Raw genomic sequence first — 27,948 nt, forward strand, 5'->3', positions numbered from 1 at the left:
GAACAAACTCAAGATGATCTAGGAGACACATTAGCACAATCCACACATTATTTACATGACAGGTAGTGAAACACAAGTTCATCCACTGATATGGCATAATAGGAGTAGGTAATCAGCAGTTGGCTCTGCACTTATCTTGCACTGTGCAAAACAAAGCCTTCAACTTGTTTGCATGCTTGAAGACAGCCCCAAATCCAATGATGCAAGATTTCACATCTTTCATTTGTTCTCTAGCAGTAGTTGCTGACAATGCAACGTAAATCAGTAGAGCAGGACAGGTAATACACAGCAGCTCTGGTTTCTGGTTGTGTTTAATCTCCCATGCAAATGTAGCCATCTAGAAAGCAAAGTTAGTTGTGGCCACATTTTCCCAAATTAGTTGGTACATCTCAAACATGTCAGTTATTGCTGCCTCGACAAAACAGCTGTCAGCAGAGGGGATGAATGTCACATCAGCACAAAACAATGGAGGTTTATTCACTTCGAAACCAAAAAATGAAAATCAAACGCCAAGAATTGGACAGTTCAAAGCATCTGGAGACTTGTCAAAAATCAGACAAGACACCACATTTCCATCAATTCGTTCCATCAGTTTAGATACTAAAGTATCGTCATATTCTTTCAGATACTTATGAGTGAGGCTGTCTGCATTAGGAAGGGTTTTTTCTGCTGGACAGTATTGTTGCACAAAGTCACAGAAGGCCCCACTTCTGTTAATAGTGGTTGTCTGGAGAAACAAAGAGCATGCACAAATTCATTGACACAATTGTGCTATGTCCTCTCTTTCATTAAAGCTCTGCTATTGACTGTTTATTCTGAAGCACACTTTCTTCTTCAAGCTTCTTGTGTCACTTGCTTTTGACATGCTCCTTTATTCTGTCAGTGTGAGCACTGACCTCAATGCTGCAGTACTTGCAGAGCAATACATCCTCTTCACTCGCATCTTACTTTTCTTGAAAATGTCTAAGTACTGGATTTGCTTGTTCGTATTCAGGCATAGATTTGTGATTTTGCCCCATGTTTACCTTTTAACCTTATCTATTTGTAACCTCTAGGTTCCTGGAGCTCTCTGTGCTGGTAGTTCAGAAAGAGACACACTGTCCATGGTAGGAAGGAGGAGCCAAGGGGAGACTTGGAGTCCGCTAGGCAACCAAGAAGAAAAGACACTATTTAAACAACAGGGGGGCCTGCTGGTTTGGGGAAGGATTGCAAGTGTGCCTGCTCAACGGAAAGGATAGAGTGAAAGCCCAGGAAGAAGAGCTAGCTTGACTAATAGGGAGTGCAATGCCCTCCCCTGGGGCCCTGGAGGTGGGACAAGACAGTTTGGGGGTAGTCTAGAGTCAGCCACAGAAAGGGCAGGACTGGTTGTGTGGGGATCAAAGAGAACCCAGGCTTGTCCATCCAAACCCATAAGGAGATTGGCACTAAAGAAGGTAAACGGGTGGATAGGGGGCATTGGATATCTTCATCTGTTGAGAATTGTTTAAATTCAGTGCCACACTAAACATACACAATGAAATAGGCATGCATCATCCCCTTGTGAGTCAATTGTAGCACAATATTAACATTTCTTTTTTTCTGACCTCCACAGGGTGTGTGTGCTGTGTTTTACACAGTGGAACTGCTTCAATCTCAGAGTTGCGGGACACTACAATCGTGTAAGCTTTAGTGTTTAACAAAAATAAGCATTCAAAAAATACTGAGTGGCTTGATAAACGGGTGTTAAATCAGTAAAAACTGAATTCCTTTAATTAAAAAAAACTGGTAATTTATCACTGAAAATCAGTAAAAACTGAAAACACAAAACACTATGAATGCCCTACTCACCAAGCTATTGGCTATTTGTGGTGTGCCTCTTTCCTTCTCTCTGACCATTCTGGACCTGTGAAAACCTTCTCAATAAATTTTTTATGAAAACCAATACATTTCCATCCAGAGTTTTAGTGTTGATGAATTGGCATTTTCTGACACAAAAAAAATAAGACGAGTTTGTCAAAGAATTCCCAAACAGCTCTGTTGGTTGGCTGTGATTCCGCCCCTACTTTATACATTAAATAATTTTGTATTTGTATTGAGAAGCACAGTATAAATAATTTTTAAAAACAACAACAAAATGCAGCAGTAAAGCATGAAATAGGCATATATTCAGGTCTCCAGTAGTTTGAAAGGTTAGTGACAAAAAATAGATGACACAAAGGTTATTGTCCAACACAAGACAACTTTATTTCCAATCCAAATGGTAATAGTCATCTCAAAAAATAACCTCCCACCCTCAAAGACTTGGCAAACAAACTGTGATTCAGTGCACTTTCTTGAAATGTTCACTCTGTCCTGAAAAATATACTGAGCATATTTGATAGTTCAGCATATGGGGCAGAGGCAGAGCAGAGGTATGAAGATCTTTGAGTTATGGAAAAAACTTGAGCTCATTTTATATTTATATTAAATAAAATATACCTATTCAGTAAAAATGTCCGCATGTATGTGCTCTTTTCAAATGTCACATCCCTAGGAAGTGAGTTCTCCCCGTTTTCCACTGCAATTGCAATCATATTCTGCTTCGCATTGCATCCCACTTTTCCCACCACAGACAAAAGCTGGTCTTTCTCCAATGGTGAGGGATCATAGTCAGGAAATAAAATCCAGGGATACACTTGTGTGTATGAGAGAGAAGAGGGGGATGGGGCCATCAAAATGAGTCATTTTTTCCTCATATAGCCCACCTGTCTGAATACAGGTTGTAAAATGAACCAACTAACTCTAAGTCAGAAAGGCTAAGGAGAGCTCTCCTAGGAACTTAGTAAATACTCTTCCTGATCAGCTAGCAAGGGTCACTATTAAAAAATGAAATTTGTTCTTCCCTCCTTCCTGAGGACTATCCATAGTACATCTACATAGTACATGGAGTCCTGGCAGGCAGCAGTGTGCCATTAAAAATCGGCTCGCGTGACGTCTTTGGCATGCTTGCCATAGGTTGCCTACCCTGCTCTAGGCCATAGAGACAGCCCTAATTTACAGTACCTTATCAGATGAACAATGACTTAAAATCATGGAGTGAAACTGTCAGTGCCTACAGCCACTTTTCATAACTCATTCATAGCAGAAATGCCAGTGGTCTCAGCTGAATTCTAATGCATTTTTGGCTTAATATATTTCAATTTCAGCAATTTTATAAGAGGCCTTTATAAAGTTTCTACAGTGTCAGGATTACAAGATTAGACGTATGTTAAAACATTCTCACTACAGGTGAAAATTCCTGATTTTGCATTTCAATGAAAATATGGAACATTTTGCAAGTCGGGCTCAAGTTCTGAGTTAAAAAAAAAATATGGGAAGCTTTTACTACAGCCCCTTCCAGATCTGTTTTTGACAACGTAAAAAGCATCTTGCAGAGAAATGGTGACATTTTGCCTGTGACACAGCAACACAAGAGATGCCACAAGAAAGCAGGTTAGTGGTCCTTCTAGTTCTGTATCTGGTCTCTATCAGTGACTGATACCTCATGCTCCAGTAATCCATGCAATACTCTTCACAAACTGCATAATGTGATATGGTGGTAGTGGGGCTGAGGGGCGTGGGAAAGATTTCTTTCCTATTCCACAGGTGATCATTTTACACTTGGAAGCAGGAGGGCTGTTATGTCTTGTAGCTTCCTGATCTAGCTAATGCAGCAGCAAATATTTTTCATGTTCTCAAATCCTCAATGACTTCATGCAACAATGAACTTCTTATTCATCGTGTAAAAAGAGTATTTCTCATCCAAATTTGTTGGTTTCAGTTTTCTTGACGACTGTAGCCCCCTAATTTTATATTATAAAATGGAGTAAAACAAAAATTTTTCTCAGAGTATTCTAATTATAATGATAACTTGAAGGTGTTTCCTGTTTATAAGGTAATAACCGCATCTTATGCTAAATAAACTGAGGTTAAAGTGTCGCAGAGCAAACAATCTCCACGGTCAAAGGCCGTGTTTGCCAGCCATGATAAGAGATGAGGTTCCTGGTGCGCTGGGTTGGGGTGACTGAATATAGAGATGGTGTTGTTGCTGCTAATAGACCAGACACAGTCAGCCTTTGGCTGAATGTGCCACCTTTGCTACCAAAGCCTTCTCCTCACTAAGTCTGAGTGGATGGTGGGAAAGGAGAAAAGCTGAGCCACAGGTTGGTTCTGGATGACTTAACAATGCTTTCCAGTAACACAAAGATTAACAAAAATAAAATAATTTATCTTGTCGGTTTGGGACTGTGGCCACAGGTCTGCACACACAACCAAAAATACATATTTAGCAATCAGTTGCTCCCAACCAAAAAAGGCCAGCTGATGATTAAGATCTTTCCCTCTCAACAGGCCAACCAGGCTTTTGCCCAGGAATAACAGCAATATAGTTTTGCTTATATTGTATTTCAAACTGCACTGGAAGGGCTAGGATTCTCCAAATCCTAGGGGGGAGGGATAGCTCAGTGGTTTGAGCATTGGCCTGCTAAACCCAGGGTTGTGAGTTCAATCCTTGAGGGAGTCACTTAGGGAGCTGGGGCATAAATCAGTACTTAGTCCTGCTAGTGAAGGCAGAGGGCTGGACTCAATGACCTTTCAAGGTCCCTTCCAGTTCTAGGAGATTGGTATATCTCCAATTATTATTATCACTCAGCCAATAACTTACATACAAATCTGAAAGATATTTATTCTGGGGACGATAACATTGCTGACTCATAGGGAGGAAAAGAGGATGTAAGAGAGCAGAATAGGAGGAAGGAGGGAAATGAATCAAAGGAAATTAAAAAAAATTTTTTATTATATATGCAATTCTCCTCCTCCCCATTTTTTTGTGACTGTTATCAGCCCCATGATCCTTGCTTGTTGGTAATTTTCCCTGTCTCTCACCTAATTTGTAGGGTTTTCCTGTTTCATGTGAAGGGAGTGGGAAGCTGCAGTGCAGCAGCATCTTTGTTGCCGGCAGAGACCTTCAAAAATTCTGAGTACACAAGTCAGCCAGAGCAGAGGTATAATAATAATAACAATAATCAGAGCAGGGAGATTTGCATACTTAGAATATGGTTATTGATAAATAACTGTACAGTTAGTATACAAATTCCTGCACTTTGATTCACTAATAATGGTTATCAGCCAATCTGAGCACAGGGATTGATATACTGTATGTTACTGAGAAATAACCATAGAGTGATTATGCAAATCAGACACCCAAAACCAGAGCACAGGGAATTACATAATTGATAAAAATTCTGAATAGCTAAGACAATTGTATTTCAATACAATATTTGTTATTTTACATATCCTTTTCCTCTTCTCCTTTTCAAACTAAACAATCCAAAGGCTTTAGATGCACTCACAATATATTTTTGTCAAACATACTGTAACATTTATAAATATGCCTTTTATGAGATAAAGTAATTTGAACAAAAGAACATTTCCAAAACAGTCCACCATCTTCTACATGTGCAGCTGTCTCTCTTACCACTCACATTTCTGTCAGTTAATGGAGTAATCGGGGTACAAGGTAAATCAAAACTAATTCTGATTTGCAAAACTTTTACAAATGGAATCTATTAATGTGAAACAAATAACGATCATTCTAAGATTTCTTTACAGATTATAGGAGACTTTCTAAATATAAATATAAAATATAAAAAAGCCAAATACTCTGATATTTTATTATATCTACAACATTAAACTCACAATGGAAATCATACAAAAGTGTTATTTTTCTATTTCCTAAAGTACTTGAAGTGTGTTTTGCTTTCCAGTTTTTTCAATCTGTTTATATGTTGTAATGAGAAACAGACATTTTTGAACCACGCTATTGCAAGAAAAATAGACTTTTGGCCAAGAAAAATGCAGATTTCCCACCACAGGAAACAATGAATCTAACAAACTTCAACACATTTAGGTAAAACAACAACTTATTATTTTCATTAACAGTTTTCATTTCAGAACAAAGTTAGGCTGCAAAGTCTCTGTTACGCAGTTTATATCTGTTATGTGAATTAAACGCAATAGAATGGCTTCATCGTATATTTTTCCTCTTGACCTTTTTGTCTCTACTTATTATATGCAGCCTGAATTATTTAAATAAGAGGGATTTAAGATGTTCAAAGCTATTTGATTTTTTATAATAAAAAAAATATATTCTCGGGGTATGCATTTTAAATAAACTGATAGCATGCTTATTTAATTTAGTATTGTAAAGTTTTTATGAAATACATCTTATTACAGGATCTTGGCCTCTTCAAATTAGTTGTAAGTAATTGACAATAGCTTCTAAAATAATTATCCATATTAAAGATAGACACAAACTAAACTCTCTGATATGTGTATCTGTCAGTTTCTGTTTCAATAAAGGGTCCTGAATTCAAAAGCATAGGTTTTTTTTGTTAGTTCAGATTTAGTTCTGGATCTGAACTTTGCTGCTCAGGCCCACCTCTAATACATTTTCATTTTCTTCATAGATCCAGGTGACAAATGATATGAAATTGCTTTTAAACGTAAGGAACACCAAAAAAACTTTAGGACACAAGTATTTTAGTTAAGAATTAAACTCTGTAACTCCATCATGTTCACTGATTTGTTAGGTTACATTCCTTTTTGTTGAGATAAGTCAGAATTGCATTATAGCAATAGAATGCCTATCGTTGAAGATTTAGAACACAAACGAGGACAGAGATCAATAGATACTACAATTCTTCTAATGCAGTGTGACTTTTTAAAAACTAAAAACATCCAACCTCATACCAGAGTAATAGATAGCTTGGTGATATTTTAAGTCAGCACAAAGGTATACATCTTAAAGGCAGGACATTTAGTTCACAGGATATTAGTACAAGAGGGTTCGGCGAAAAAGGATTCTTATATAGTATAAGATTATCAGGACTAGACTATCACACTGTGTCTGTGCTGGCGTCTAGCTAATCTGACAGTATTTGTCAGTGCATTGTTTCAAATCAATAACTAATTAACAAAGTACAAAAGATGCTGCACTGTTTCTGAAGCTCCTTGTTGAAAATGACTTTTGGTTGCACATGGGCAGAAAGGTCGCTTTTATGACATCTTCACAAGTCTTTCAACATCTTGCCACTGTCAGATTAAATTACTTTTAGCAATTAATTGTCATAAGTTAAAACAGAAGCACATTTGTTACAGCAGGTTGTCATAATGACATGGTGAGTAGTTGTTATGATAGAGGGTCAGTGGAAGAAATTCATATCAGATCTTAATTTTTTTGGTTGACCTAACTGGAAGATTGGGAGCAAATCTTCCAACTCAAGCAGCACAGGCTAAACCTTGGGGGTCTTTCTGGGATTACATACGGAAGAATAATTGAAAGGAAATTCCACAGATACCTAGAAAATCAGCCGTTAATATTTTTTAAGGTATATTCAATCCAGGAAGTGCATATGAGTGAAAAAAGGAAAAAAACCCTCAAATCTTAGAACTCCACAAGGACATATTATTGTGAAAAAACCAAGATTTCTCTAATCTCATTTTTAGTTTTCATTAACCAACTCTGTTTATTTCATATGTGCCTTAAAATAGAAGTTTAAACAGATTTAACATCTGGAAATAACACACATTCAAAATAATAATGTTTACTTTTTGTGAGGTTTAGATTCTATTTTAATAAGAAACTATTCTACAGTCCAAGTCAATTTTTGTTATAATGGGTGCAAGTTGTCACTACCATAGCTATATTCAGCCAGTATGTTTATATATGTAACTTGACCATAACAATTTGCACCAGGCTAAAATTTAATAAACAAAATCCCAATCAAAGAATATATTTATTTAATAAATGTCAATGCACATTCCAATCCTCTGATGGGACTTTACTCTTCCAGCACTTTACCAGGACCTCTCAGAAGAGTTCCAGTTCACTCAAGACACTCATTAGTGATATGATCCTTGTGGTAGGTCACTATCTTAAAGGAGGCTATGGTTACAAACGGAAAACTTCAACTTCACATTGGTTTAGACTGTCCCATCTGTTCACATAATACAATGGGTCTATCCTTGTTACACCTTCGGTAATTTGGAAAAAGCCACTATTCTGGTGACTGGCAAAGGTAAGATGTGTATTGTATTAAAGATTTCCCCCCTCCCTTTACTATGCATTCAAACATTATGTATGATTAACAACTTCTCTTTATCACAAGTACAAATTCTTTAGGCCTACATTAGGGATTAGTAGTGGTGTCTGTTGGGACATCAGGAGCGGGGTGATGATTCAAGGCCTTCTAAATCTATATACAGATTTTGGAGATGCAGAGGAGAAAACACTGAACTCCTGCAGAGTTGAAGACAAGCCCAAACAAAAGGCAATAATAAGGACTCGTGCCCATTGGAAGGTGGTGTCTGTATATAAAGACTAGTGGATATTCTGGGCACAGAGATATATTTCAGAGCAACAGGCTTGATAGCCTATAGTCTGGCAACAGGCATGGAGTTTGGTGCCCTTGGATTTGAGGTTAAGGCACTGGACTGGGACTGAGAACTGGATTAATTTTTTTGCTCTGCTACCCCACTGCTAATGTGGAGAAGTACCTTATTCCTGAATGCTCAGTTTGAGCAAGGGGATCTCCAACTGGCTCTAATGTGTCTGTGCCTCAGTTTCCCATCTATAAAATGGGGATGGCACCTTTCTACCTCATGGGGGTATGTGTCAGGATAAATTCATTAATGTTTGGGAAATACTCAAATATGAAGGAGATGGATTTAGATGGTAGAGTAAGGTGTCTGAATTAGTCAGTAGCGGGATCTGATAACATCTAAGCTATAAGGTCTTCAACTGCTGTTCACTAATATGTTTAAAAAGTTGCAGCCTATTTTCTTCCAACATTCTATCTTCATTCAGTAGGCTAATAGCCACTTTGGATGTAACAGGGTGTTTTTTTTGTATTCCTGGAACTGAAATCTGTTTTGAAGTTTAAAAGAAAAGTTTGGGGACTTAATTTAACAATGTGGACTAGAACCTTTTTGCTGGAGAAGTAATGGGGAAGAGGGAGAAAGGGGCATATGGACACTATGGAGTACAACCCAAGAACAGTATGCTAAACTATATTCCAGGACTTTTACTGCACTGTAGAATTTCCCCATGGTGAGTTAGCACACGGCAATAAGGTGTGCTGAAGATTCACACCCTGGTTGGCTGCACACTGCTTCATGGCGTAGACAAGCCCTATATCCCTGATTGGCTGAGCCTACCCAGTGTAATGGAGAAAACCAGCTATAAGGTCAGGTATTCAAAGAGGGGGAAATTCACCCCTATGCAGAGAGCCCACACAAGATCTATATGCCACTTACACACTGCTTTGAAGATTTAAATGGGACTTACGTTATTTGTGATTTTAGTTGAGCTTTGTAACTGAACTATCAAACAAAATTTAAAAAATCATTCTTAAAACATATATTGTGAAAGTTCCTTGGACTTTGCGCAGGACTGGCATAGGTATAGCCTCTGAAGGAGAACAACTTTAAAACACATTGGGAGCTCCACAACAGCCCTGCTGGTGGATCCTGCTAAGGTAATGCACTAAATCTAAGCCATCTTCATGCAATCTCTCTTTCCTGACCACTTTTTGGGATACAGCCCTCCTTGAGCTATTCCAGCAGAGACAGGGTAGCAGCCACTTTCTGCTACTGCAGCCTCCCTTGTGGGGGTCTGGCAGAGCTGAATTTAGCTCAGTCGCTATATCTTGGTGTAGCTAGGGAGACACAGTTTGCTAAAAAGAATATTTCATATGGCAAGGTACTGTGTTCTCTGTTAGACCACACTAACACAGCAGCAGTTGTGATGGCTTAATTCTTCAATGTGACAGTCTAGCAATCCCCACTATTAATATAATAAAATTGTATAATCATTTGTAAAAGGCCATACTTCAGTGCTGAAGTGCATATGCTAGTGTACATCAGAATAAAAATAATTTAAAAATATTAAAAATCATCCTCTAAAAGCTTAGCAAAAGCAGTCCTTGGGGCAGTTCAGGAAAAGAAAGGGAACAGAACAGGTAAAAGGATGTAATGAACATAGAGACAACAGTTAACCTCTAAAGATCTTTAAGGGGTCTTTCTAAAAGTGGGCTCAAATGGTCTGAGCAGATTCCATGCATAAAAAGATTCATCACAGCAAAAACTGAATTGCCCACTTAATACACAATAGTGAGATTCCTAAACAGTGAGTGATGTCTGACAGCAGGCCAAGATTCAAAGAGCTAAGGCCTTTACCATTAAAGGCTTTAAAAAAAAAATCAACCCACCCCTTTCTAGGCAGCCAGTGTAAATAACACAGAAATTAATGATATGAGTAACTCCTATCACCAAACATATTCATTTTGCTAGCAAAAGAGAAATCCTTCTAAGAAGAAATTACAGTAACTAAGATTCACAGGGGACACTCTGCAAGAAGGAATATATAAGAGAACAGATTTATCATGGGATAAATAAGGCCACAGACCAGGCTAATTATAGAATTTGAAACAGAGCTTTCTATGGTAAAAGTGTGGTCGGATTAACACCAAAATTCTTTATTTGTGTGACTCACTAACTTCAAAAGACTGCCCACAGTAAACAAGAATATAAAGAGAAAGAAATATCTTTATAATAGCAGCTAGGCCTAGCAGCAAGGCTTCTGTTTTCCCAGGGTTGAAGACAAGGTTGCTCTGCCACACCCAAATAGAAATGTCTTCCAGACCTTTCTCTAGAGGCTGAACTTGCATTGTCCATGAGACCAGAGATATACAATTGTATATCAACACAGAGAGCAGGAGCAAATGAGAGATACCGAGGGCAGTCAGCCATGCAGGCCAAAGAAGAAACAGTATGAGGCAGATACAGTTGGCTTCCTGCCTTTTCCTTGGAGTTCAATCCTCTTTGTGTCACTCCACTGGTTCCCTCTTCTCCACCACAAACACAAACTACTCATCTTTGTTTTTAAAGCCCTTTGCCAATACTAGATTTAAAAATGCTGGGGCCCTATGCGCTGTGGCAATTTGGACCCCCCTCACCTTTCCTGTTCCAGGGGGCTTAGGGACCCAGCCCAGGGGACTGGGAACCTTCAGGAGAGTCAGGTCCTGTCTCAGGGTAGTGAAAAGCCTTGGTGGGGAGGGATGTCAGTTGCTGCCCCTGGGGAGTGGAAAGCCCAGGGGAGGGGGGATTAGAGACCAAGTCCACCCTGCAGCGACTCCTGTCCTGTCACGCTGGCCCAGCTCCCCTCTCTGGCCTGTTGGCTCTAGCCACATCATGCAGGAGTGCTCCTCACAATGCCCTGCATATTGGTTAATCTAGGCCTGCACTTTTCCCTACTCATCCTCTTTTATATGCTACTGAGAAATTGACCACTAAATTGCATGAAGTCAATGGTGCTAGCCTTCATTGTTTATTTGTTAAGTTTTCAACAAACACCTTCATGCTTTCTGCCTAGCCACATCTCAGGCATTTAAGGAGTTTCCCATAAACATCCACACAGCCGCCTCATTGCCCACCTTCAAATCCCACCTTAAAACTTCTCTCTATGCAATGCCCACAAAAAATTCATCAATGGTTAGGCAGCTGGTATTCTGTGACCGCTGCTTCTCATGCTGACCAGTTTTGTCTCATCACCTTGTGCTGCCATCTGTTCATTGTATCCATTTGTTCTCTCACATCTTATACACTGCTACCTCGATATACCACCACCTGATATAACACAAATTTGGATATAACGCGGTAAAGCAGTGCTGCGGGGGGGCGGGCACGGCTGCGCACTCCGGTGGATCAAAGCAAGTTCAATATAACATGGTTTCACCTATAATGTGGTAAGATTGTTTGGCTCTCAAGGACAGCGTTATATTGAGGTAGAAGTGTACTTATATTATAAATGCATGGGGCAAGAACTGTTTTTGTTATGTGTTCATATAGTGCCTAGCACAATGGATCTCTAGTCTATGATTAGGACACATAGGCATTATTGCACATAAAAAATCCCCTCCAAGTCATGAAGTTTTACTGGCTTCTGGAGCTGTTGAAACATACTGGGGCAAGGCTGCCTTTGAACCGTAGAAACTCCCTTGCATATCTTCTGCATGACTGCCCCTTGTCTTTCTTTGGCTCTAGTACATGACTGGATACCAAAATCTATGCAAAAGGAGGAAATTGTTAGCCAGGGTTTCAAAGGAGGCTCAGAATTCTCAGAAATGGGGACTTCGGTTAATTAGGGGATGGTATAGGCATTTGCAGATCCTGCAGACTGCTGTAGTCCTGTCTGTAAACTCTCTTCTGCATTCCCTCCTTCTTGCCTCCTTCCACAATCTGGCTCTCTCTTATCCCAAGTTCCAGAGCCCCAAGTGCTTAAAGAATAATTATAACAAAATATGTAATCCCTTTTGCTTTTGTTTTCATATTATACCAATAACTGATCAATAATAGTTTCAAACATTTTAGAGCAACACAAAATACTTTGACACTGTACAAAACCAGAAGTTTTAAAATGTGCTTTTTGGACAAGATACTACACTATTCAGTTCTTAACTCCAGAGACACACATTTAAAGCTAAAGTATTAGATTAATACAACTTTGTGATCTTTAGAGTCGCAGCTTAAGAATTTAGAGCAGAATTTTGATCCATCAATTAAATTACAATGTAAAACTTTGAGACAGTGTTTGAATGTACTGTACTTCAAAATAGTTCAGCATATTCTGACACCAAATGGACAGCCATTGCTTTTATATGCTCTCTCAACTAGAGAAGCAACTGGGCTCCATTCTGTCTTGATGCGCAATCCCCATCTCTAACTGTTTAATTGTTCCGACAGATTATCACTAATAGAAGCACCACCACAAAAGCTTTAATAGCAGAGTCCTTCCACAAATATATTTGGTATATTTGCACTTTTGCCAATGGTACCAAGCATTCCTAAACTTGTGATGAATACTGTTTTCCTGTAAAAACTATAAACTGTTAGAAGTCCCAACTATTCTGTTAGGAACTAGAGCTGCATTAGCTCACTCAGTGGTTTCATTTCCAGCAGTGCCATCTATTGGAAAACTTACTAAAATAATTTAATCTCAGAAAATTCAAATGTTTGTTTTATTATAAAGAAAATATATTTCAGTTTGGATTGATAAAAAGTCTACATTGCAAGAAATGACCAAGGAATATAACCACACAGAAAAAAAAGAGAGTGTTAAATGTTAAAATTGAAGTTCTAGAGAAGTATGGTTGCAAGACATTCCTTCAGTTTGGAAAGAGAAGCTGCCACTGATCCCTCCCACTTTAAGGGACATGAAGCATTGTGGATCCAATTCAGAATTTTATTTTATTTTTTTATGAAAGAAAAAAACAGGAACACTGAGAATTCTGCAGTGGGAGAGGCCTGGAAAGACAGTCTGTTTAAACCCTGAATTATTTCATTTTGTTGATTGTTGATATTGCGGCACAGAAAAAATGTAGAATGATTAACTATTCAGGAAACCACCTGCACTGATTAGGTAATTGCCATAGTGCTGTGTGTTAAATTACACATGTAGCCTTTGGTTGTCGTGTTTTGTCCAAGTGGTGATGACATAGTAATTTATAATACCCACTGTCCAGAATCCTGTGATATAATTTTAGTCATGATAATGGAGCAGAGTGTCAGAAACCGGCCTATACTATCTGAGTTTTAAGAAGAGATGGTGGGAGTGAACTGACAAGCATTTCACTGGAGTTATATTGAATGTAAACTAATTGATCACCATTTCTGTTAGAGGAGCTTAAAAAAACTGTATGATGGGGACCCATGAAAGTGATGCAATCACTAGCAACAACAATTGAATAGGTAGACATTTTAAATCAAAACAGCAACAAAGAAGCTTAAGTTTTTCCTTGATAGACTCCAGGCCTCTGTTTAGTGTAAAGGAATGCAAGCTAAAAAGTGGAGAAAAAGACCTCAGAGCAAATATGAATATCTGCAGCTAGTCTAAAACACAGTGATATGTCTCTTGAGAGAATAGGTAGATCAGAGCATATCAGCCTTGTGCTCTGCAGACTGCCCTGTCTCCCCATTCATTACCATATCCAATTTAAATTCCTCATCTTCAAGGCCTCAATGGGTAAGGGCCAGACTACCTTTAAAACTGCTTCTTTCTCCACACAACATCAAGAATACTAAGATCCACAAGACAAAAAAGTTGACAGTACCAAGACCAAAGCTCTGCCACAAAGGACAAGGTATTTTTGGTGAAGGGTGACCAGCTATGGAATTCACTAAGGCAGGGTCAGAACTGAGTTCAAGTCTTTTTTTCCTTTCCAGCTCGGTATAACACATAGGTCTTTTATAAAGGCCTTTCTCCTCAACAGAGGCAGCAATAAGCAGACTGACAAGTTAAATCTCTTTCTGAAGGAGACCAATGATTTAAAAAAAAAAAGTTGAATGATGAGAATCTCTAGAATTAATTAGTAAGGATTACACAATAAAAAAAATTAGAAGGGATATAAACCCCTATGATTCAAGTTACAAGCCAACCTCTAATGGAAATGATTAGGAAGAATCTTTTCCTTTTGGCAGGTGATTCTATAACTGCCCACTTCAGGGTTTCCTGCACTTCTCTCTTATGCATTTCATAATGTCCACTATTGAATCCTGGTTATTGGACTGGATGGACGACTGGTCTGACCTGCTATGAAAATTCCTATGGTCCAAAAGCTGAAATTTGTTTTCAAATGAAATGTGCCTTTTTCAGTTTTGCACTTTGTTCTCTGAGGCACGTTTTATGAAAATGGGCAGTTGGGGGGTTGTTGTCATCCTGGAATTTACTGTAGCATGTGCACCTGTTCTCAGGAAGCTTGCATTCATTCTTTTCTTACCACTGAACAAATGCTGTCATCCTCCAGATGCCAAGGGCACAGCCATGAAACGTACTATCCAGCCCCTCTAATTTCAGTATCTCTAAGAAATATGGTATATTTGTTTCCTGGAAATCCATTTCTATATCTGAATCCCTCAATTTAAAACAGTTCTTCTGGTATGATAAATGAACAGTGCTCACCTCTGGAGACAGACTCCAGTAAATCACAACCCCCAATCAAAGTTTTTCACAGCAGAGTAAATTCAGATTAAAATTCTTTTCCTCATATATTTAGCTGATTTCTTGTGATCCAGAACTGCTGAATTTTAAGTGGCAATCACCAAACTTCAGAAGTTCACAACACAGCACTATAAGGCCAAAAGTAATTTTCAATGATGATGACTACTGGGTGGTTTGACTTAAAAAACATGGTGTAAGTGTGAAGGATTTATGGGTGGCTATTTAAAATTTCTGGTAATGGGACAGCCCATTTTTCTACAGATCAGTTCAGATTTGACCCTATTTAGAACTAGATTATACCCTAGGCATCTGAAGGTGCACTTGGGGACTGGAGGAAGGGGTTGCACAGCAGCTGGAACCTTCCGGACAAATCCTAACCAACAAAATTGCTTGTGAGTGTTCCCAGGTAGAGCACCCCCACCCTTATTTGTTACATCAACCTTGTAAAGCATGTACAGCATACCCTCCTGTGCTCCTTGCTAAACCCATCTGCCTTGTACAGTTCAAAAATAACTGAGCTGACCTTTGCCTCAGACCTCATTATTTTCAAAAGCACCCTGTCCAGAATAGAAAAAGAACAAAAAGACAAATGGCAGGACCCTTCTCTGAGTTACCTGGACAATAAGATCACGACTTTAGTTTTTAATGTGGATGGCCATTAGGTCCCATTTAGGGAGTCCATCATTTCTGTCAGAATATAAGGAACACTAACTACTGATAATTCTTCTTTAGCAGTGGATCTTGTATCTGGCTGTGTCTCAGATAATCCACTACAGAGTTTAACAATCCTGCAATCTGAATGTCTGAAAGTTGAGAAGATTTCTCTAGGTCCAGAAGAAGGTATTGGAGCAGCTCCTGCTCCTTGATCTGCTTCCTCCCAGTTGTTGATATAGGCTAATCATAGTCACACTATTCATTTGATCTCTAGCCAGTTATTTTCAAAGTGCCAATCAGCATAGTATCTAGGCTTCTCACAGCTTTCCCATCAGGTGATGGACAAAGTGGCAGAAAGAAATTCAAATTGCTATGATCTCCAAGTGACCTCTCTTGGATCCATCAATACTGCGCCACATTGTGGCCAAAACACACATTCCCCATCTTGTCAGATTTGTGTCTGTTAATGTCCCCATCCCAGAGAGATGTTGAGGAGAAACTGTGGCAAATCTTTTCAACCTGCAGCTTAAGTGAAAAAAGACTTGAAGATGTTGGTTTAATTACAGGTGCACGAGTTCTCACTCCTGAGACAACCTATGGCTCAAGAGCCAGAGTAACGACTAGCCCAAGGAGCCACTTCTATGCAAGCTATCATCCTAGTGCTCAAAGACATGCCCATACTATGACTGGGATCAATTATACAAATGTGCAGCTTCACTATTTCTGGTTCACACCTATGCATTTAAAATCTTACTTTCAAGTAGATCAGTTCTTTAGACAGAAAGCAGGAGATATTTTGACCTATCTCACATACGTCCAAAAGCAAATGAAGGCTGCTTCCTCCATGGTCCACATCCCTACCTGATTTCACCTAGATTAATCAACTGATAAGTAACAAATAGATAAGAGACCATTTTTCTTGATAGCAGGGGCCAGGACACCATTACCTTGTTGAAGTGCAAGGGGCTATGACCCAGACTAACACAAGAACCCTAAATTGCCAGTGACTTTTCAGTGCAAAGAATCCCCATAGGAGCAATTTTAAACTGTTGAAGACTGAAGAGAAGAACTGAGCTTTTGGGTTTGGCGGGTATTGTCCTGGCTGGAGTTACTGAGCCCCATTAATCAAGCAAAGTTGAACTGCTTTGCTATTTTATTTAAAACCATATTTTACAAGAACTGTGCACACTGCAAGCACAAGTGGCAGAGTATAACACCCTACTCACAATCCCTAGCATAGGGGGATATGTTGGAATGCCTCTGCATCCCAGCCGTCTCCAGCTACCAAAAGACCCTTCAGGACAACAGGCAGTCAGGTACAACTTAAAGGAGGTCTGAGGATGCTTTAATTTACATCAGAGTCCAATTTGGCCCTTGAATTGAAAAATTGGTGGTTGTAAAAAGGTGCTCTCTCTCTTAGATCCTATGCTGAGTCTAGCTTGGCCTAACTAAAGAATCAGACCCAAAGACAACCAAGTCACTATTGCAAATATAGACTAGTGTATGACTCAAAGTAAAGTTATAAGGTTGCTAACTTCTCATGAGACAAGTTATATTAAGCAGCTCTAGATTGTTATGGCTAACTGGTTCCCAGCTGAGAAAGTCTAAGCAGAAAGTTCAAGTTTATTGTAGGGGTGGATGTTTCCTTGTGACCTCCTACTAAGATCTTTGTTTTGGCCAGATTTTCCAACTCCATAACAAACTAAGAATCAAAATATACGGAAGTATGTATGTGTTTGTGTTTAGGGTGTGGGGAAAGTGAAAAGTTATTATTCTTGGTTTGGATATTAATTGAAAGGATATTACCCTTTTGATTCTATTGGATAAACCATAAAGAATACCTATAGGGAACAATCTGCACTGGCAGAGGGATGGACTAATGACCTAAGAGGCCTTTTCAGTCTGTAACTTCTATGGCTCTACAATCAAAGATCGGTACTATCTGAATGTAAGAAGTTTGAATAATTTTATTCACCTTTCTCTTGAACTAGTGGGTCTGCTTTCTGCTGAGCCAGTTTTCTTTATGACTGGCTCACTAAGTCCCCAGTTTTACTTAGCCTGAATCTTGAGGGAAAGGAAGGATGACTTGGATGACCTATACGAGTAGATGATTTTTTAGAACAACAGGAGCACTGTCGAACTCATGGCGAGAGTAGAGATGCAAGTTGATTTTTCCTTTGGAAGCTCATACAGCTTGCCTCATATTTTAGGAGCCTGATCTAACAATGTGTGGTTTGCCAGTATCATGAAATGAAGTGTTTGATAGCCAGGAAAGCTGGATGGCCCTGATTTATTCCTCTTCTTTGATTAGCTGCACTTGTGAAATGCAGAACAAAAGAGAGGGTACTGCAGAATAAGGAGTCAGTATCACTCTCCCAGAGATGCAAAATCTTCCTCCTGTGATAATCTGCTTTTCTGATCTCCGTCTTGCTTAGGGAAAAGAGGACCAATGCAACTATTCTAGATTAGTAGATGCAAGACACACTGTAGGAACGAGCCTTTACTATATCAATATTTATTAAAAAGCATAATTTCAATAGGTATGGTATGTGCAAAACAGCCAATTTATAAATGATTCAATACTATTAAATTTTTAAAATAAACATAATTTGATTAAGTATTTATTTAATATACTTATAAATGTGGTATCTACAGAATGAACTGCTATGAACTATTTCAGTTACATAGAAATTATTGACAGGTTTCAGAGGGGCAGCCGTGTTAGTCTCTATCCGCAAAAAGAACAGGAGTACTTGTGGCACCTTAGAGACTAACAAATTTATTTCAGCATGAGCTTTTGTGAGCTACAGCTCACTTCTTCAGATGCATAGAATGAAACACACAGACAGGTGATATTTACACATACAGAGAACATGAAAAGGTGGAAGTATGCATACCAACAGGAAGAGTCTAATCAACTGAGATGAGCTATCGTCAGCAGGAGAAAAAAAACTTTTGAAGTGATAATTAAGATGACCCATAGAAGGTGAGAGGAGAACTTAACCTAGGGAAATAGATTCAATTAGTGTAATGACCCAACCATTCCCAGTCTCTGTTTAGGCCTAAGTTAATTGTATCTAATTTGCATATTAATTCGAGTTCAGCAGTCTCTCTTTGGAGTCTGTTTTTGAAGTTTTTTTGTTGCAAAATTGCCACCTTCAAGTCTGTCACTGAGTGGTTAGAGAGGTTGAAGTGTTCTCCCACTGGTTTTTGAATGTTATGATTCCTGATGTCAGATGTGTCCATTTATTCTTTTGCGTAGAGACTGTCCGGTTTGGCCAATGTATATGGCAGAGGGGCATTGCTGGCATATGATGGTATATATCACATTGGTAGATGTGCAGGTAAAAGAGCCCCTGATGGCGTGGCTGATGTGATTAGGTCCTACGATGGTGTCACTTGAATAGATATGTGGACAGAGCTGGCATCAGGCTTTGTTGCAAGGAAAGGTTCCTGGGTTAGTGTTTATGTTGTATGGTGTGCGGTTGCTGGTGAGTATTTGCTTCAGGTTGGGAGGCTGTCTATAAGCGAGGACTGGCCTGTCTCCCAAGATCTGTGAGAGCGAGAGATCATCTTTCAGGATAGGTTGTAGATCTTTGATGATGCGCTGGAGAGGTTTTAGTTGGGGGCTGTAGGTGATGGCTAGTGGCGTTCTGTTATTTTCTTTGTTGGGCCTGTCCTGTAGTAGGTGGCTGCTGGGTACTCTTCTGGCTCTGTCAGTCTGTTTTTTCACTTCAGCAGGTGGGTATTGTAGTTTTAAGAATGCTTGATAGAGATCTTGTAGGTGTTTATCTCTGTCTGAGGGATTGGAGCAAATACGGTTGTATCTTAGAGTTTGGCTGTAGACAATGGATCGTGTGGTATATCCTGGATGGAAGCTGGAGGCATGTAGGTAAGTATAGCGGTCAGTGGGTTTCCAGTATAGGGTGTTGTTTATGTGACCATCACTTATTAGCACAGTAGTGTCTAGGAAATGGACCGCTTGTGTGGATTGGTCTAGGCTGAGGTTGATGGTGGGATGGAAATTGTTAAAATCACGGTGGAATTCCTCGAGGGCTTCTTTTCCATAAGTCCAGATGATGAAGATGTCATCAATGCAGTGCAAGTACTCTCACAGTGTAATATCACCTGTCTGTGTGTTCCATTCTATGCCTCCAAAGAAGTGAGCTGTAGCTCACGAAAGCTCATGCTGAAATAAATTTGTTAGTCTCTAAGGTGCCACAAGTACTCCTGTTCTTTTTACAGAAATTATTGTAAGAGTCTGAAAGTTATCTGTATCTGTACACTCAAATAAATTTTCTCTTCTTTTAAACTCTTAAGGCCGAATGTTCCTAAATGGTGGACCTGAGGACAAAGACACTTCAACAGTTTATAATCAGTTTCTCCCAAATTCTTTCAAGGAAGGGCTTTGCTGTCCAATAGAAGTAGCAGAAGGTTCAAGGAAGAGGAGGGGAGTATTTGGGCTTTAAAATTTAAATACAATATCACTAATCTAATTTGTTTTAAAAATACACATGCCCTCCCCCAAAATCACACACTTTTATATGGAGCAAAACCCACTGAAAATAAGCATTTATAAAAGAGGAATGATGGGGTTTTGGCTAAGACACTGGAGCAGAACTTAAGAGATCTGGGCCCTAGCTCTGCCACAGACTTTTGTGAGCTTGGGCAAGTCACTTGACCTCTCAGGAGCTGCTTGCCTGCGCTTGCATGTCACTGTCTCTCTTCTGCTGGGATAAAATTAGTTTTGCACTGAACATTAGATGTTCTCAATTTGTAACTGTTGTACATTACTGCACTGCAATAATATATCTTTTCCTATAATTTTTAAAGACACCAGGTTTTTGGCTTATCATCCTGGCAGACAGCATTTCAGTCCACATAAGTGAATGGTGTTTCTTGCTTCTTATACCTGGTAAAGGATGGAAGGCAGATGGATTCAGACCCCAATCTAGGAAAGCAGTTAAGCATGTGTGGCTGGTTAGGTGTGATGCCATTCTTACAGAACAATGAGCAGCAATAGCATGCCCTTTCCTAATTAGCTACAAGGGTTTCCTGCCTGCTGGCATTCATTTGTAGTGATTGAAGTGTTTACTTTATTTTAATAAAGTTGATGTCTTTTTACCACTTTTATTCTAAATATTGGTATATATTATTTTATTTGTTCAAGCCCATAGAAAAAATCAGTTTGCTTAAATTTACTAAACACATATATCACTTCCTTTGGTAATATAGTTTGACTGATTATGAAATATTTGTCAGTTTAAACTCTTTAAGAAAAGGAGAAAAATACTAAATAATGAATAAAGAACAAGCTACATCAAAGCATCATTTAATTGATGGATCATTAATACAGAATACTACTACAAATTGTAATACCATTGTGAAAGGTATGTATGTGCACCATGTATCCTATAATAATGTTTTATGATCCATGGCTGCATATGTACTTATGTCGGGTATGATATTTAGCATGGGCCGACTACTGATTTACATTTATGACCATCTTTCAACACAGAACAGACAGACACTTTCAGTGTAGAAATCTGCAGGGAGTGGGAGATGGAGGAAAAGATAATGTCACACTTAAGCCTATATTCCATTTGCATACGTAAAGGCTGTGCTAGGGGCCAACACATTCTGAGTTTAGCTCAGCAATTAACAAAAGCTGGAGTACTAAGTTTCTGGGGGAAGCATTAGCCAATATGTACAGCAGCAGCCTCTGGTGGTCTAAGAAAAATACTAAGTCTATACACAGGGGGTGGAAATATGTTTTTTTAAAGTATGAATGTACATATTTAGCTATTTGACTCAATTTTCAATCCAACACATTAAAAAACAGATGCTTTTAAAAAATGATCTGTTGGCAATATGCTTGTTAAAATCTGATCAGTAAGAATATTAAAATTCACTATGCATTAATTAACACATTATATGAAAGTAAAATGTCTTTGTTTCATCATTTTACAAAGTATTATAGTCGATGATCATCAGGGAGTTTTTGCGTTGGTTTGTGTTGCTGAAAAAGAAACTAAATTTACAGGATTATTACTAAATTGATGACATTTTCTGTCTTCACTCTAGAATTCAGTTGGCAGATGTTTTCAAGAACAAAAAATTCTGTCTTATTCCAAAACATATTAAGCAGGTTTTCCTGCCATAATGTCTGACATGATGTTTATTGCCCAGACCAAATCAATCCCCTTAACAAGTTATAATGTATGCCAGCAAGTACATTATTTCATAGTTAAGGAAACTTACAGCATGAAACAATAAGTACTTTGATCTCTCATGCTCTACTCTTAATGCAGTACACAATCTGCTGATTAGTCGTGCTATCTGTATTCATCTGGTAAGTAAAATATTTTATACTTTGTGATAATCTTAAATGTTTAGGTCTCTGCTTTTTTATACCATGTATCTTGCATATTTGCATTATTTGAAATAAAAATTAGAAAATACTTGAAGGAAATGTTCATTTTAAAAAGATGTGGGGAAAGAAACTAGGTCAAATAATAAAGTAATTTTTTTTCCAAATCTTAGAAATACTGGTTATGCAAGTTAAATCATCACTCAGACAGCTTTAATTTGTTCAACCAACACTTATTCATCAGGCCACTGTAGGTCTAAGCCAGTGGTTTTCAACCTGTGGTCCGCAGACCCCATGGGGTCCACAAACTATGTCTAAGGCCTGGGCTACACTAGCGGGGGAGTTCGAACTAAGATACACAACTTCAGCTATGCAAATAGCGAAGTTGAAGTCGAAGTATCTTAGCTCGATTTACCTGGCCGTCCTCACAGCGGTGAGTTGACTTCCACGGCTCCCCTGTCGACTCCACTTACTCCTCCTGCCGAGGTGGAGTACGGGTGTCGGATTTGCGGATCAATTTATTGCGTCCAAATGAGATGCGATAAATCGATCCCTGATACATCTAACACTACTCGCCGATCTGGCGGGTAGTATAGATGTACCCTAAGAGGTCCACGAAAGGCTGTTGTTACCAGAGAATAGTAGTTTTCAACCTGTGCGCCACAGTGCATCCCCAGAGTGTGTTTAAAATTTCAAAAGGGGTACACACCTCCACTCAAAATTTTTTAGGGGTCCACAAATGAAAAAAGATTGAAAATCACTGATCTAAGCGACCCAGAGATCATAACTGAGGTTGTCTATTCCCACTAATTAACAGATCTTCCTCAATTTTGCCAATGCATTTGGCATAAACAAATTTTTCTTCAATAACAGATATGTCTCTTTTCTTTTTACACCTGTTTGTACTTCAGTAAACTTATTTACCATGGCTAGTGTGAGAAAATCCTATTTCTTTACTAATCTTGATCTCCGCTCTCTCTGTGATAGTTTGCCTCTCTCCGTGACAGTTTACCCAATGGCAAAATAGATATAACAATGCTTATCTGCCTTACACAGGTGATATAAGGCTTAATTACGGTTTCTAAAAAATGTTTTGATATGTGCTGTACAAGTACGTCATCACTCTATAGTATTTTAGAGGTCCCCAAATCACATAGAATAAACGGTGCTCTTTATTGCTAATGATTGTTCAGTTTTTTTCAAGACTGATAGGCAAGTGAATTGAAATTGTTTGTCTAGGCATGTAACAATCCAGAGGTGCTTTTACTCATTTCACAAGACTCTGCATTGGTGCCTATTGATGAAAATGTGAAGTAACCTTTCAGAGCCAACAGCATCAGGTGACATTTGCATACTTTTGGTCTATCCTGCTCACAGTGAATTCAGAGGCACAGAACTGGGCCTACAATGTACACTGCACATGAAGACTTGCGCTGTTACTTTCCATGCTTAAAAAAAAGGGAATTTCAGTACTCAGTTTTGAAATAAGTCTTCACCGGATAAAGAGAACAGTGCAAAAACTTACATTTTACATGTTCTTAGGGCTTCATGAAACCACTGTGTGTGTTCTATCAGGCAAAATAGCCACAAGTAGAAAGATACCATAGACAGGAAAGAAATGTGAAAGGATCACTGCATTAAAAACTAATTTTAGTCCTAATACTAGCACTGGATTGCTGGGGTAAGGCTTGATAACTGGCCCAAACAGCGTATGCTGCCTCTTTGTGAATAAGGCTGCCTCTCTCAAAGGCTGGGATTGGCTGGTTAGCAGATTGGCACAGTTCATAAAAAGCAGTGCCCTTCTGGTCACTTTCTACGTACATCTGCAAAGGTTCTTATTGTTTCTACACTCAGAAAAATAGTTTATTTCCTGAAAAGGTATATTTTTTTTGTTTGTTAATGCTTCTCACAAGCCAAGTGTATAAATTTTTTAACTAGTTAGTAAAGCTAAAAATCACTGTTATAGCTAAAGCACAATTAATAAGAACATGTTGAAAATTAAAATTATTCTAAAACCCATTTTGTTGGATATTTCTCTATTTCACATCAGAATGGCATGCAAATTCTTACTGTTTTAACTGTACTGTGGCATTTCTGACATGTTTTACTGTTGAATAAAAATGCTAACTTTCATAATAAGGGCCTTGAAAATTGCATGACTCTGTCTAGAATGTATAATGCATAGTATGTATATGAAGGAGAATGTGTCAAAGTGCAAATAATATTGTTTGTGCCCCCTGCAGAATTAGAAATCCTTTGGTAGCACTGTTATAACGATTCCATGCTGCTAGCATTACAAAGTGCAAAGGTTCACTGAGTAAGAAAAGAGCAAGGGACAGAGTTTCCTCATTACACCATTCTTGAACTATTCTAGCTTAAACATGTATTAAGATATTAATAACTCTCTCCCTTTATCTGCCTTCAGAAGCTTAGCGGAAATACAATGGATGGCTGCTCATATGAAAACAATACATTAGAGGGTAAAACTGCTACCACACAAGATGAACACCAGTATTTTGCACAATACATTATTAATTCAGCAGGTTATATATTAAAAATTATTAGGCTATAACTACTGCCTTCAAGTATATAAGACAACAACAGAATGCTGTAAATACACGCACGACATGTTGTATAGCTAATATGTTACCTAAGCTGTATTAGGTGTTTCTTATGTATACATCTACTTATAAAACATTTTACGAAGTCTTCTTTAAATCAGTGTCTGTAACACATAATGTGTTTGTAACACATAAGATGTTCCTTTGGGATTTATTTGAAGTTCCTCTTTGAAAACAGAAAGCAGTATTTGCAGATCTTCCAAAACTTCCCATTCGATACGTGACAAAAAAATAGCAATACAAGAGTCACTCACTTTAAATGAACTCTTTAAGACAGTAGTGTGTCTATATATATTCTTTTTAAAAACCACAGTCATTTTTAATGTAAATATGCATACTAAATATAAAATACTTCAGCTCATATTTAGTATTTAGTAAGGGCAAATTAAACTAAAACAAACTTACTCTAATATACAACTGCACAGTTTCTTTTTCTTTCTGCGGGTTCCGATACTTTTCGTAGAAGTCACGTCGCTTCTTTGTTTCTTTTTGGATTTTATCTTTTCTTTCTCTCTTTTCTGCAGGTTCATCTGAGCTATCAGAGGACAGCTGTACTTGGGCTTTTGTCTTTTCCACTTCAATATAGTTCTCATTGGGATTCAGTACTATTACTCCATAGCCTTCCTGTTTCGGAAAAGACAAAATAAAAGAATATTAACAGAAAGATTTAAATCTGGAAATTGTTTTCAATTTATTTTACGGTTCTTAATAAAAATATATGAAAGTGATTTCATATTGGACAAAAGTATACTATTTTATAGTAATATTTTAAGAAACCTGTAGGGTTTTATTTCTGTAACTAAGGGGAAATATATACATCTACGTCTATATTCATGTGATCTGCCCGTTTCACCTTTTAAAAACAATGTTCAAAATGTATTGGTGTTATTCATAACTACATGTTATTTTATATGATTTTATCAGAAAGCTACTGGAACTGAAAACAAAAACATTATTATAAGAACACTACATAATGACTAACAAAGTTTATGTCTAGCTAATAACACTTTTACAATAGAATGGATATCTTTCAAATAAAATCTCTGGAAACAATTCAGCACAGCTTAAAATAGCAACAACCTTTTGTCTAGCTGACCACCAGCATATGATGCACAAACTGATAGCGACAGTAACCATGAATCAATATCAACACTGATTCAGCAATACTGCTTACAAGTCAACTCTGTTAAGGTAGAATGACTTTTAAGTACCATTTTAAAACTGCGCTAAAACTTCTTTGGAATTAAGTTATGTATTGTATTCTGCAAATCCAGAGAAAAACTATGCTGTGTAGGAGATGATGATTTTAAACATCTGTGCTATATTTTTGTGCCTTAAGAAATGGAACTATAGAAGAATACACAAATTTATGTAAGAGAAATAAATTCTCAATGAAACAGCTATTTGTTTTTATTTAATTTGAAAATAGGTTTAAAATACTGACAATCAATGAAATTTAGTAACATTTCTCTGAATAAAGCATTTTAAAAGTGGCGAGGGAAGAGAAGAAGGACAAACAGTTAACAAAATGGGCTCCAATTAAAAAATAAAACACTCTTTAACAAAGAACAACTTTATAATAATAATATATATTTTGTATTAAGTAGCTATCAAAACAACATTATTTCTGTCTTTTTATTTAAACTTTAATTTTACATTCAGGCCAAGTGAGAAGATCAAACAAGTCCACATACCTAGCTGACCAAAGTAAACCAAATCTATACCAACAAAAGATACTTTATTTGGTCTTGCTTTATTCTAATCTGTACAGCTATTCAAAAATCTTGTAACGTATTGTGATCACTGTCAGGTAGACAGATTGTCACTTGGTGATTTTCTACAGTTGGACACACTCGACTAGTTATTAAAATCACATTTGAAGGAAGTTCCTACCCCTCTTCCTTGTGCCTGTACAACTTTTCACGCCCTTCTCAAATTTCTGCTATAACTTCTCCTCCCACCAAAACTAAGTTAAAGGACACTGCTGCACTCTGCTAAACAGGGTGAAATAGAGGCATTCAGTACACTGTCTCTGGTGTAAGGAACATAGTCAAAAAAGGTCACCATAGGCCAAAGAGAAAATTGCCTCCTCACTAGATTCTGTACCATGAGTAAGTGGTCTCCTGTCATGTTTCTTCCCTGCCCTCTCTTCTGAGTGAATTGAACTAAAAAAAAAAAAAAAAAAAAAACCTGCAGAAAAATCAGCAAAAACCAAACCACCATGAAGCGCTGAAATGCAGCTACCCCATAACTGGATATTATAATAATAAATAAATTACAACAACATTATTATTATTATAACTAGGAAGAGAGAATACTGTACTATTATTAAATGTTCTTCAATGTTTAAAAATGAATTTAAGTTTATAAATCTAAAATAAACCCATCAAAAAACAGAGTAGTGCTTTAGTAAATATATGTAAAAATATTAGTGAATGAGGAGAGTTATATGAAAGTACACTTTTTGTGCTATGCTAAATGGTAGGAAGAAATGATGTTTTCAAAACAAACTACATGAAGTACTTTGGTGATTGTAGCCTGCAGTGTAGAATGCTTTAGTTTGTTGTCCATCTTCTTCATATGTTCATTTTTGAGTGCAGACATTCTGTGTATTGATTCTTTTTTGCTTTCTGTACAAAGCTAAATTCATGTATTCATTGTGGTTTTTATAAGTGTTACTGAAATTTGAAACTCTACATCCTCTGAAGTCTGGCCACAAAACAGACACATAAATCTTCAAAGAAGCAGAATTTGTCTAAGTTATTGATTATGTAACTGAAAATTACATGAGTCATTTGTCCAATTTTATGAGGACACAATGTCAATTTTTCACAGAGACATCAACAGATGAAAAATGATTCAATTTTTAAATTCACTACTACATAAATCAATTAAAGGATTTTTATCAATTAGATTGTAAACAGCATAACATGTCTCCCTTTACATTTTTAATTTTTTTTAAACTTTTTCAAACAGCCTTTTCCTTAGAGCAACACTACAATAATTCTTAGCATAATCTGCCAAACAAGAAACTCTGCCATTTTAAAACTTACTGTTATAAAGATTCTATTTTAATATTGTTTTGTTTATCAGAAGTTATGTTTTCATTCGGCATTTTTGATTTTTCTTTCACAACTCGGGTTGAAGTAATTATAAGACAAACAATGGCATCAACAAGAGAATTTGAGCTAATATACTATACTCCAGGGGTAGGCAACCTATGGCACGTGTGCTGAAGGCAGCACGCGAGC

At 37.7% G+C, this 27,948-nt stretch overlaps 1 protein-coding gene across 8 annotated transcripts in view; it reads right to left on the reverse strand.

Moving 5' to 3' along the window:
- Nucleotides 1–27,948, reverse strand: part of FAM172A (family with sequence similarity 172 member A) — a 368,850-nt gene that overhangs the window by 145,789 nt on the left and 195,113 nt on the right. For all 8 annotated transcript variants that reach the window (XM_050943914.1, XM_050943915.1, XM_050943920.1 and 5 more), the window contains one exon: nucleotides 25,103–25,321. In XM_050943914.1, coding sequence (XP_050799871.1) covers nucleotides 25,103–25,321 — 219 coding nt within the window. The remainder of the gene's footprint in view (nucleotides 1–25,102; nucleotides 25,322–27,948) is intronic.

This window comes from Gopherus flavomarginatus, chromosome 3 (assembly GCF_025201925.1).
Source record: "Gopherus flavomarginatus isolate rGopFla2 chromosome 3, rGopFla2.mat.asm, whole genome shotgun sequence".
Classification (NCBI taxonomy): Eukaryota; Metazoa; Chordata; order Testudines; family Testudinidae; genus Gopherus; species Gopherus flavomarginatus.